Below are 12,624 nucleotides of genomic sequence, written 5' to 3' on the forward strand. Positions count from 1 at the left end.
AGATAAATACGTAAGAAATGAATGTGATGTTATCGAGCGGATTACCTTGAGAACTGAATAAAAAGGGTGCACACCATACCTACATCTGCCCAAGTTACCCCTTCATTTTAGATTTGTTCCCCAGTATAACACATGTGAAAAAATTAAAGCCTAAGGAAATGAGATATGAAGCCTAAAGTCACACATATTGAATCAACTGTTTTAAGTGCTATCAAACGTATTTACCTTGTGCATGATTATCTTCCTCTGAGCAGGTTCAGCCATATCAATCATCTTCTGAATCACGTAATTGGCATACTGGTCCTTCATCATGGTGTATAAGGCACTGTGAGGACCGTCATTCTGGCAGCAAACTTCATCAATCAGCAAAGCCCTCTCAGCACGGGAGGCATGAGTCACACACTTTTCTACTACATTGCTGAAAATTGAAGTACAAACAAAAAATTATATTGTAACTTTTTTCTTTATAGCAAAATTTCTTTGGCTTTTGCAAGAACTTGCTCAACACAACAGAAGACAAAAGAATCAAGATGGGTCTCTCATAATTCTCTACAATTACTTTTTGTTAACAATTTGTACTGGCTGATTTGAGAGAGAGAGAGAAAGAGAGAGAGAGAAACACAGACTTGCTGTTCCCCTTAGTGGTGCGCTCACTGGCTGGTCCTTCCGCGTGCCCCGACTGGGGACTGGGCCCGCAACCTTGATGCACCAGGACGTCGTTCTAACCAACTGAGCTACCCACACCCCGCCAGGGCTCATCTCTACAAGTTACTTTTAAAACAGAAACAAATATCACAGGAGAACTCATATTGGACTTCCACAAGTTTAATTACAGGCCTCTTAAAATTATAATTAAACTGTAATAAAAACTGCCATTTTTAAAAGCAGAAACTAGGTCATTAATGAGGCCTGAGACTTTCACAAACATGCACTAAATTAAATTTGCATTTACAGGTCTTGGGGACAAATAATTTTCTAACTACAGACTTTAAAAATAGAACATGTGGACAAACCAATTTGTTATGTAGATTCTTTAAGAATAAAAGCAATGTTCTACATATGCTTTTTGACTCTACTGAAGTGTGTATGCCAACATTACATTCTATATGCATAGCTTTGCTTACTAATAAAAGCCAAAGAGTTGAGGGAATGGATCTATAGAATTAGAAAATACTGCAATACCTGGCAAATTTGTGTTGACTCAGGGCTAAGACCTTTCCTCTGATTTCGGAAACAATTTTGCTCTTGTCTTCAGGTCGACCATGCTCCAGTACATGCTGAATAACATAATTGCCATACTGATCCTAAGTACAGATATTTAGAAATTATTTTCCTTAAGTTGTTCCTTATGAATAATGATAATTTTAAAAAAGATGTAGGGTTTTGTCGCACTATGTCTTTACAGTATATTAATTTTAAAAAATCATTTCCTAAAAAATATCAGAACCATTTCCAAAAAAACATACAAACATTTCAAATGATCAGGGAGCCTGTACCTGTACCAACTGCTCTGTGTGCTGGTGGAGCTCCTCCAAGACCGGCAAGGTCTGCTCCGCAGTGCAGTGCTCCAGGATGCGCTGGATCACTCTGCAGCCGTAAGGATGAGTTGAAAGTACAAACACCTTGAAACAATGGGAAGACTTAAATGTCCACTTTCTGACATTTTTGGGAAGATCTATAACACAGACAGGTTTCTGATGACGTGCTGAATTAATTTAAGAAGAGGGGTGGGGAATTCACATTTAGTATGACCACCACCACAGGGTACTCAATTTAGGAGTTAACAGGTATTTTGATTAAAAGGAACCTAAGATGGGGGGCATGTAATAATGAGAAGAAATGTATTGTGGGGTGGAGATAGTGCATACTGTAATTAGGAACTATTAATTACTATGTATTAGTGGCTAATTAACATTTACCATGTCTTTTATTATACAGTTTTAAGTCTTCCTGCCTCCTCTCCCAAGAAATTTGGAAAATGTTGGGTTTATAATTCTAACAAAGGTTATCTTACTTCTTAAAGTAATGTAATTAAATTCACATTTCTACTTCTCAGCTTCAAAAAAATAAAGCTGTAGACTCACTCCAAAAAGAGGCAGAAATTAATGCACATTCCCTATTTTGTCTCTTTTTGTATGAAAAATGTGGTAACACCCAAAATCTAAAATAATTCCTTGACAACTAGATAGAAGCCCCCCAAAACTGTCTTACTTGTCCTTTGAACGCATCAATGATGAACTGCAGGGACTGTGGCTGAACACATTCAATACACTTCTGTACAACATGGTTCCCGTTCTGATCTTTCACACATTTGAGTACATGGCCATCTAGCTCCTTCACCATTTCACTCTGCAAAAGAGAAGATGACAGTTAAATAACTGCTTAATCAAACAATGTAACAGGATTAAAAAGACTGCAATGAGAACAAAAATATATTCAAAATTTTATCTGTGATTTTTTTTAACGTGCTGAAGTTTAAAATCCTGTCCCCAGAGTATAATCAGCAAAAAGTCAATGACGGTGAAAATTACTAAAACATATTCCAAGATTATAGTGTAAATTATACTTGCTGAACTATATCTTAGTGAGGAACTGGATATTTAAACTACTATCCTCACTGTGTGCATCTTCCTGACCCTCATTATTCTTAGCTGACAACTAACATAACTGGTTCAGAACTTTTTCTGTACTTGGCACGACCCTCCCCCCAAATAATAATTTTTAATTTTCAAGATTTTATTTATTTACTTTTAGAGAGAGGGCAAGGGAAAGAGGAGAGGGAGAGAAAGAGCAATGTGAGAGAGATACATCAATGCATGTGCTGCTTCTCAAACGCCTCAACTAGGGTCCCGGTCCACAACCCAGGCATTGCCCTGGGACTGGGAATTAAACCAGAGCCTTTTCGGTTAGCAGGTCAGCACTCAAGCCACTGAGCCACACCAGGCAGGGCCCAAATAATTCTTTTAAATGTCTGCATGAGTCCAAATGCACTGAAAAGGATAAGAAACTAAGCTCTTGTGGGATATGTGATTTTCCCATATTATCTCAATTATGGAGAAATTATTGTTGGACTTTTTTATTCTACCTACAATTTGCTTCAATATGGCTTTTATTTACTACATTTAATACCTTCTTCAGAAACAGATTCTTGGGAGATTTATTTTTCATAATCTTGTTTTTTTTAAATCCTCACCCAAGGACATTCCCCCCCATTGCTTTTAGAGAGAGGAAGGGAGAGAAACAGTGATGTGAGAGAAAAGCATCAGCTGTTTCCTTCTGGTACGCACGAGCAACCTACGTATGCACCCTGACCAGGAGTTGACCCTGTGACCTTTAGGTTATGGACAATGCTGTGACCATGTGATAAGTTGTTCCTTATGAATAATGATAATTTTTAAAAAGATGTAGGGTTTTGTCTCACTGTGTCTTTACAGTGTATTTTTAAAAATCATTTCCTAAAAAATATCAGAACCATTTCCAAAAAAACATACAAACATTTCAAATGATCAGGGAGCCTGTACCTGTACCAACTGACCTACCAGGTCAGTTCTACCAGAATTGACCTACCAGGGCAATTCTTGGGAGATTTTAGATTTTTACTAATTTAATGAACAAAAATGACCCTTTCAACTGATTAGTAATAAGGTTAAACATATTTTCAGCAAGTATATTTACTAACTGCATATTTTTAAAGCTAATGCTCTTAATATTTTTTAATAAATCTGTAAAACTTCATTAAATAGACATCTTATTCCTTTGAGATAAATATAGGTAGCCACACAATAATTGATGCGCCTTATCAGTGCAGTAGTGAGTAGTACTGAGAAAAAATGGGAGTACTTAACAGTGTAAAGGTGTTCACATTTCAAATCTCTCTCACCTCAAGAACTCACCTACGGTCTCGCATAATTACATAGGAGCCCTGATGAGACACAGCAGATGCTTGCTCATACACGAAATTACAGAATAAAATGTACTTAAGAATCCAGACAGACAACGTAATACCATTATTCACTATCTGGTTCATCTAACATTTACTCCTAAGTGCTTTATATTTTCCAATGTTAAAGAAATTCAAGAGATTGTTAAATCATCTACACCAGTTTGAGACAGCAGAAAAGGTCTGAGCTTGACTATATAATCAAATTTGTGGATTTTCTCTATTGTGATATAACTTCAATTACTCAGGATTTCCTCCAGAGAAATGTTATTTTCTCACAGATTTTCAGTGCTGTGACTAATGCACACACATACAACCCCATCCATATATTCCTATTGCTTTTAAAAAAGATTTTATTTATTTCAGGGAGAGGAGAAGGGAAAGAGAAAGAAGAAGAGAAACATCAATGTGAGAGTGATATGTGGATCGGATACCTCTAGGCTGCCTCCCTCGCCCCCCTAACTGGGGACCTGGCTTGCAACTCAGGCACGTCCCCTTACTGGGATTCGAACCAGCAACCTTTTGGTTCATAGGCCAGCACTCAATCCACAGAGCCACACCAGCCACGGCTGTTTTTATTGCTTTTAACCATGACATATACTTCATCATATGTATGTGTGTGGGCTGAGAGTCAAAGCTGATCTCTGTCTAAACTTAGTACTTGTACTTAAGAATATATTTTTTAAAAATTTATTATTTTTTAGAAAGATGGGAAGGGAGGGAGGAAGAGAGGGAGAGAAACATCTGTTGGTTGCCTCTCGCATGTCCCCAACAGGGAACACCTGGCCTGCAACCTAGGCATGTGCGCTGTCTGGGATTCGAACCGGTGACCCTTCAAGTCTATTGGCCGGTGCTCAAAAGCACTGAGCCACACCAGCCACGGCAAGAATATCTTTTAATAAAATACTTACTTTCTTATCCTTATTATATTTAATTGTACTACTCAACCCAGACATATACAAAACAGTATCTGGGGTTATGAATATCATTTTAATAATCTGTTTATCTCAAATGAGAACCATGTAATTAGCGATGCTTCAGTTTATTTTAAAAATTTAGCACATCAGCATTTATTCTCACCCTTCCCTCCTTAATATTCTTAATCAATTTTAAAAATTTAAAACATTATTTTCATCAGTTAAAAGGAAAATTCCTACAAGTATGTGATTCACATTGCATTAATCCCTTAACTTAAAATACTTAGACTTTTCCAAGAACATAGTATATTCCCATTTAATTTACATGTATTTTCTTTTCTCTCTCTTAAAGAACTATAAATCTTGTTAAAAGAATTCTTAGGTTACTTTTCCTGTTGAGTGAGATTTTTAAAAACTTTATATATATATATAAAACTGGTTTTTAAAATTTCATTCTTATGAAAGAAATATAAGTATAATCCAAATAAACACTGAAAACAGTAAAATGTATTTCCAATATGATGGGAAATCAAAAAAGCAAATTTATTTGCTTTTTCTAAACCCATAATTTAGCACTCTCCTTGCCACATCGTAAGTACTCAAACATCTTCACTTAGAGATGAAAAGATGAAGAGAATGAAGACTGAACAAAGATCTGTTCTATAACTTTTAATTAATAATCTACTGTTTGAGAGAGACTTCAAAAATCCTTTTGTCTAACTGAGGAAACATTTTTCACTCCAAGATTACTGTGAGATAAAAAAGAATAAAGTAGTACAAAAATTTTGTCTTAACTTACAATTACCTGCTGGTCAGATGAAATGGACTCTAACGCTTTCTGAATGACACGGCAGCCGTACATCTGCAAGGCCAGGGGCAGAACGTGACCACGAATACGAGTAGCCAGGGCTAACTTTTGATCCAAACTCCCAAACTGACGGAGGAGAAAACAGTATTACTAAAAAGTGACCATGGTACTTCGTTAAACTTGAATAACCCCCCGTTTGCAGTCTATTGCACCAAATTGTAAAGTATCACATTTGGGAATTATGCAGGAAGGAGGTGTTTAGGTAAAAGCTAATTAAGGCAAATCCACAGATGCTTAAAATGGTCACGTGGACCTTAGGGGGTCCAGTCACACCATCAAAAATTTCCTTGTTACTAACATATGTCTTTACTTTTCATTTCAAACAAACAACCCTCATCTTTTATTATAATGAATCAGGGCCATACATTCAGACTAGATCATTCTCAACCACATTTTGGCATAAACTATACAACACAGATGTTTAATTATACATTAGGTCAATTGCAAAAAAAAAAAAAAAAAAAGAAGGATACCTACAAAATCCAATAAAGACTACATCATTATTCACTGCTTTACCTAAGACTTACTCTCAATGCTTTATATTTTCAGATATTATTCAGGGTTAATATTAACCTTCCCTTTTAACGTAGGCCCATGTTTTTAAAAGCATTTTTGTGATTCATAAGGTACATAAATGTTGAATCACTGTTGTGTTGTACACCTGAAACTCCTATTGCATGTCAATACTTTAAAATAAAAACCTTTTTGTGATAAAATGTAGGGTCTGGCAGAAATAACGCCACTGAGTGTGGTTGGTACGGTACATGAATGTCTAGCACAAGATGGACAGTAATTTGAACATTTTACTTAAAATGTCATATGATGTGCTTAAGTGTGCTACTGTTATGTTACAGAATTACATGCTTACGATTTTGTAATAAAATATTTTTATATAATAAAAAGGGGGCATTATTTGTGTTAGACCCTGTATATAATGCCACCTTAACCATTTTAAGTGTGTAATTCAGTGGCATTAATTATATTCATACTGTTGTACAACCATCAACCACAATCTGTTTCTAATGTTTTCACTGCTCCCAACAGAAATGCTATATGCAATAAGCAATAATGCTGTGCCCTACCTCTACCCCTGGTAAACCCTGATCTACTTTATGTCTCCGTGAATTGCCTATTCTAGACTATTTCACATAGATGGAACCCTACAATGTCCTTATGTATCTGCCTTATTTCACTTAAGCTTCATGTATGTTGTAGCATGTATCAGAACACCATTTCTTTTTATGGCTGAATAATATTCTATTGTGCACATATACCATATGTTGTTTATTCATTTATCTGTTGGACATCTGGTTTGTTTCTGCCTTTTGGCTACCCTGTATAATGCTGAAATGAACACTTTCGCATTGGAGTCCCTGTTTTTAATTCTTCTGGGTACATACAGGGCGGGACAAAAGTAGGCTTATAGTTGTTCACATGGAAAGTAATACCATAATAAGTAATCGCATAAGAATAAGCTGTGTTTTGTACCCTCACGACAGTGAGCTTACTTTGCCCTATCCTGTCCATACCTAGGGCGGGAACTGCTGCGTTATACAGTAATTTTATTTAGTGTTTGAGGAACTGCCAAACTCTTTTTCTACAGCAGCCGACCAATTATGCTCCCCAGCAGCAAAGCACCAGGGTTCCAACTTCTTCACCTCTCTGACATTTATTTTACATTTTATTTGTATTGCAGTCAACCCTAATAGATGTAAAGTGAAATCTCACTGTGGTTCTGACTTGCATTTCCCTAATAACTATGGGTGTTGGGCTTCTTTTCATATGCTTATTGGCCATTTGTGTATCTTCTATGGAAAAACAGCTATTCAAGTCCTTTGTTCACTTTTTAGCTAAGTTGTCTATTTGAGTTTTGGTTGTTCTTTAAATATTGTGGATATAATACTTTTATTTAATATGATTTGCAAAGATTTCCCCCAAAGCTCATATACTTTTATATAAAAATGACTCTTAGCCAACTTCCAGAGCTTTTCTAAGCATTAAGCATATACCTGGATAGATAGGGAATACAAACATGTATTGGTGCTTACCTCAAAAAACTTTTGTATAACATAGTTGCCAAAAACATCTGTCATTAACTGATACGCTGCTTGTAGAATTTCATTAAACACCATCTGTCGCTCAGCTGGAGTAGCTCTCTCTAGTTTCTGCTGGATGAACCTACGTGGGAAACATTTCAATGTTATGACAGTCCACTGAAAACAAGCTTCTGCAAAATCTCTCTGACCTGAGTGCTGAACACCTCCAACCCACACAAATACAATTATTTCCAGAAAGAGCTTTAACACATTCTTTTCTGTGGACAGCCAATATAAAATAAAAAGAACAGAAGTTATGAAGTATTTCCTTTGTAATATCTTAAAAACTATTTAGAATGGCAATAAATATGAATATAAAGATGTTTAATCTTTCTTAAGTTAGTTCCAACTGCATTATAATCAATGAAAAAAATTACAAACATTTTTACTGGTCATGTATTTTTCATAATATACATACATTACTATATCTTTTTACAACATAATTTAAAAAACCCTTAGAAATAAAGTTCATCAACACAACTGAATTCCTTGTAAGCTTGCTATTTTTCTGTCTTTTCTTTATGCTTTTTAGGCTAGCCCTTTTGAGTGACACAACGTTCACTTGCTACTCTTAAGGAGAACTTTCAACTACAGGGAGATAAAATTTGTATGCAGCTATCTATCAATAACTTTTTTAAAAAATTTCAGGTTTACCTTAAAAATACAAAAAAGAGAAAATGTCTCAAATTGGATAAATGTTAGAATTCTATTTTTCTTCCTGTGCTCTATCTTGAAAACACTAATTCAAGCATTACAGTACATGTATTTAATGTACAAAGGCACCAAATATTTCTGTAACAAATGTTATGGCACAGTGAATACAAATCTATAAAAACACAAATGCATTTAGCTGATTTTTAACGTTTATTTTTTTAAGACAATGTAACCTGGCTGGCGTAGCTCAGTGGATTGAGCAAGGGCTGCCAACCAAAGTGTCACAGGTTCGATTCCCAGTCAGGGTACACGCCTGGGTTGCATGCCACAGCCCCCAGCAACTGCACATTGACGTGTGTGTCTCTCTCTCCCCCTCTCCACCCCCTCCCCTGCCTCCCTTCCCCCTCTAAAAATAAATAAAAATCAAGATTAAAAAAAAAAAGGACAACATATACATCAGGGATGTTTTAAGTCCACAAATGCAATTCAGAATATTTTAAGATGTTAACTGTATTCAGAGGTAATGTAATAAAAATAATCCAATAAAAAGGCACTGTTACATTTTAATTATACAAAATTATCATTAGCTCTGCCTGGTATGGCTCAGTGGAATGAGACTGAGCATGGGCCTGTGGACACAAAGGTTGCTGGTTTGAGTCCCAGTTAGGGTACACATGCCTGTGTTGTGGGCCAGGTCTCTGGGTTGGGGGCTTGTAAGAGGCAATGGATCAATGTTTCTCTCACACATCAATGTTTTTTTCCCTCTCCCCTCTCTCTAAAAATAAATAAAATATTTTAAAAAATGCTCACAGAAAACTGGGAAATGTGAATAAATTTAAACCTGTATTTTTAATCATTTATCCTAATGTAAAAGACAATATATAATCCATAGTAGGGATTTATTTTTTAAAAGCTTCCAACTTTTATGCAGATCAAATGATTCTAGTCAAGGAAATTTAGGTTTTTACAAGGTAGCAATTTTCTTTTTTTTTTTTAACGAGCAGTTTTTTTTTCCTCTTTTTTTTAAAAAAAAAATTTTATTTATTTATTTTTAGAGAGGGAAGGGAGGGGGAGAGAGAGAGAGAGAGAGAAACATCAATGTGCAGTTGCTGGGGGCCATGGCCTGCAACCCAGGCATGTGCCCAGACTGGCAATCGAACCTGCAATACTTTGGTTCATAGCCCACGCTCAATCCACTAAGCTACGCCAGCCAGGGCTCAAGGTAGCAATTTTCAAAACAAAAAACACAGTGGAAAGTATCAAAAAGCACTATTACTTACCTAGAACCATGCTGATCTTGAGAAAACTCAACTATGTGTCCAATCAAGTCTCTAAGTTGAAGGTTTGGGAAGCGGTTATTTCTGAAATCTTCCAATAATCTGCTTCGGCCGGAAGGCATAATGTCAGACCTATTATACCGGAGCCGAGAAGGAGGAAAGAGCTGGCTGCTGGAGCTAAACAGACTAGAAGTGCCTGAAGCACTTCGATATTTTGCTTCCGCTCCAGGTGCTGCAGAGATATATCGACCACTACCATTTGTCAGTCCTCCTACAACAAAGCATTTGTGGTCAGCAAATGTTTTTGACAAAGTCATTTCTCAAATCAAAGTTACTTAAACTAAAAATTCAGTCAGTAAAGAAATATCCACCCCACTAATTCTTATATATTGTAACAAGAAATTAAAACTGAAGGGGAAATCTCACATTCACTTAATGTGTGTGGCTATGAGAGTATGGGGGGAAGAGACTAGAACACATGAGAAAAGTCTATTTGTTCTTGGCGGTTTAGTTTACAGCATACTTATAACATCTGAAATCATACACAAAACCTGTATTTATTCTTGGAAGCTTGGTTTAAAACATGATCATAACAACTAATGCCATACATACTAGTATCAATGCCAGAATACTGAAACCATCAACAAAACTTTAGTTACATTAACAAGCAAGTTACAAATAACTAGCCAACTCATGTTTTAAGCCACTGAAAGAGTTTGACTAAAATTTACTCGCAGTGTTAATGGAACACTGAAGGCTTATCTGTACTTTTTGAAATATATTTAAAAATCCATTAAGTCATATATACTTGTATACTAAGAAATAATTTCTTAACACACTGATTAGAGCTTTTGAAGTTAACCACCTATAACCACAATTAACCACAATACTACACAATTAAGCTCAAATGATACACTATTTTAAAATATTTTATTTAAAAATACTCTCCATAAAATACTACTTACAGATAAGAAATCACAGTAATAAATAGCATTTATTATTCCTAGAGCTCTAATACTGATCATTTAAGACAATGACTAAAAATCCTCTTTAAGTGACGTCCCACTCCAAAGAATAATAAGGCCAGTCAATAGAAACAAAAATAAATATAAGCAGGAAATTGTTCTTATTACAAATAACCATTTAAAGTACTTGACAGTGTCCTTTTAAAAAAGAAAATGTATATAGAAAACTGCAAAATGCAGACGTGGCAGCTCAGATGAACAGAACCTGCTGCCAGCTGCTGCATTCCACGCCTATCTAGAGCAGGCTGTGCATACTGTCCGGGCCACCGGGGTGAGATGACGCCAAGGACACACTGCCGGTGCACATTTATACAGAGGCGTTAAAGGCCAAAAAGAGTTAAAAGGACAAGGAGCAGTAAAACTGTTACAATCCTGGAGTGAACTCGGTTAGAACACCCCTCTTTTACTTTCAGCCCTTCCTGCCCTAGCTTTCTTCTTCTTCATTCAATTTCCCATCGTCCTTTATACGTATTTATATACATATATCCTTTATACATATTTACATACACACATATTATTTATTTGATCCTTAGCCCTCTACAATGTAAGTGCCATAAAACTGTATTCACCTACATGCTAGAAACCTTGTCCCTAACACATGTCTAACAGACAGGTACACAACGAATATTCAAGAATATTTTATGTAACATCAACTGCTTACAGGCCAGTTCTATATCTTTCCTTAAAAGTGTATAATTTAACAAGTCATTTTATACACCAAAACCACAAACATCAAGTTCTCATGTTCATTCCAGTTCTACAAGACTCATATATGAAATATCTAAAAAGTGAAAGAATTCAGTGACTTACAGGTGTCTCAATTTGCTCACTATTAACCCTTCCAGTCTGCTATTCTTATTTCTATTTATATAGTTCCATTAACTGGTCACAACAATAACTGATCACTAGCCCATTCCAGTCTCCAAAAATTCTCTAACCTTTTAGCAGAAAAGGGTGCTGTAATTATCATTCCAACCTTTTTTATAATTGTATTTTCCCACTCGAAGGGCCACTTGATGCCACTTTACACTAAAAACCTACAGCACCCTGCTGGAGTACCTCCTCTATGTTCTTCAGCCTAGTTTTCACGTCATCATCCCAGACCTGTTTCTTGTACCAGGTTCCTAGCACGCAGTACCCTAATTGTCTACCGTACCCCTTCTTTTGACGATCTCTGCATTGCTGCTTATCATGACCTCAAACATTTTATTTTCTCTTTATCCTTGACGCACTAAAGTTTTTCAACACCAAATTCAAAATACATACCTCAGAAAATATTGTTAAACTGCCTTGAGTTTCAAAAAAATCTCAAAATTTCACTTCTAGAAGACTAAATTTTCACTTATGAAACTAAAAAAAAAAAATCACTCAGGGCAGGATTATCCTCCTGTTGTTATAAAATAAGGAACATTTAAAACCCAATTTGTAATATACACTAGACATTTGAAATTTGGTTTTCTAAACAATGAAAGCATGTCATCCAAAATCTATTGGAGATTGAGGAACATTCTGCAAAACAAATGGTCTATAATCTTCAAAAATATTGAGGTCACTTGATAGTATTATATTATCGTTAATTTCCTCAGCCCCCTTTGATAACTGTGGTTATATTGGGAGAAACATCCTTATTTTTAGGAAAATACACTGATGCATTTATAAGGGATATTATCTCTGCAACTTCCTTTCATAAACATAAGGGGGGAGAGAGGCAGAGGAGAAGAGAGAGAAAAAAATTGTAAAGCAAATGTGAGAAAATAACATTTGGAATATCTTGGTGGAGAATATGCTGAAATTTTTTTGTATTATTGTTACAACTTTCCCACAAATCTGAAATCATTCCAAAATTT

At 35.7% G+C, this 12,624-nt stretch overlaps 1 protein-coding gene and 1 long non-coding RNA gene across 12 annotated transcripts in view; one reads left to right on the plus strand and one right to left on the minus strand.

Annotated features, from left to right (window-relative positions):
* PUM2 (pumilio RNA binding family member 2) overlaps nucleotides 1-12,624 on the minus strand; it is a 90,473-nt gene that overhangs the window by 3,227 nt on the left and 74,622 nt on the right. For 8 of the 11 annotated variants that reach the window (XM_028516256.2, XM_036027690.1, XM_036027686.1 and 5 more), the window contains 7 exons: nucleotides 9,756-10,023; nucleotides 7,774-7,903; nucleotides 5,657-5,791; nucleotides 2,212-2,349; nucleotides 1,497-1,622; nucleotides 1,183-1,304; nucleotides 226-418 (listed from right to left, as the gene is read on the minus strand). In XM_028516256.2, coding sequence (XP_028372057.1) covers nucleotides 226-418; nucleotides 1,183-1,304; nucleotides 1,497-1,622; nucleotides 2,212-2,349; nucleotides 5,657-5,791; nucleotides 7,774-7,903; nucleotides 9,756-10,023 — 1,112 coding nt within the window. The remainder of the gene's footprint in view (nucleotides 1-225; nucleotides 419-1,182; nucleotides 1,305-1,496; nucleotides 1,623-2,211; nucleotides 2,350-5,656; nucleotides 5,792-7,773; nucleotides 7,904-9,755; nucleotides 10,024-12,624) is intronic. The other 3 variants (XM_028516257.2, XM_028516255.2, XM_028516258.2) reach the window with 1 other exon arrangement.
* On the plus strand, nucleotides 9,277-9,900 carry LOC118501029. Its single transcript, XR_004903595.1, has 2 exons — nucleotides 9,277-9,446; nucleotides 9,698-9,900. It is a non-coding gene; the product is annotated as an uncharacterized LOC118501029 (long non-coding RNA).

The sequence above is a fragment of the Phyllostomus discolor genome, chromosome 6 (assembly GCF_004126475.2).
Source record: "Phyllostomus discolor isolate MPI-MPIP mPhyDis1 chromosome 6, mPhyDis1.pri.v3, whole genome shotgun sequence".
NCBI classification, from domain to species: domain Eukaryota; kingdom Metazoa; phylum Chordata; class Mammalia; order Chiroptera; family Phyllostomidae; genus Phyllostomus; species Phyllostomus discolor.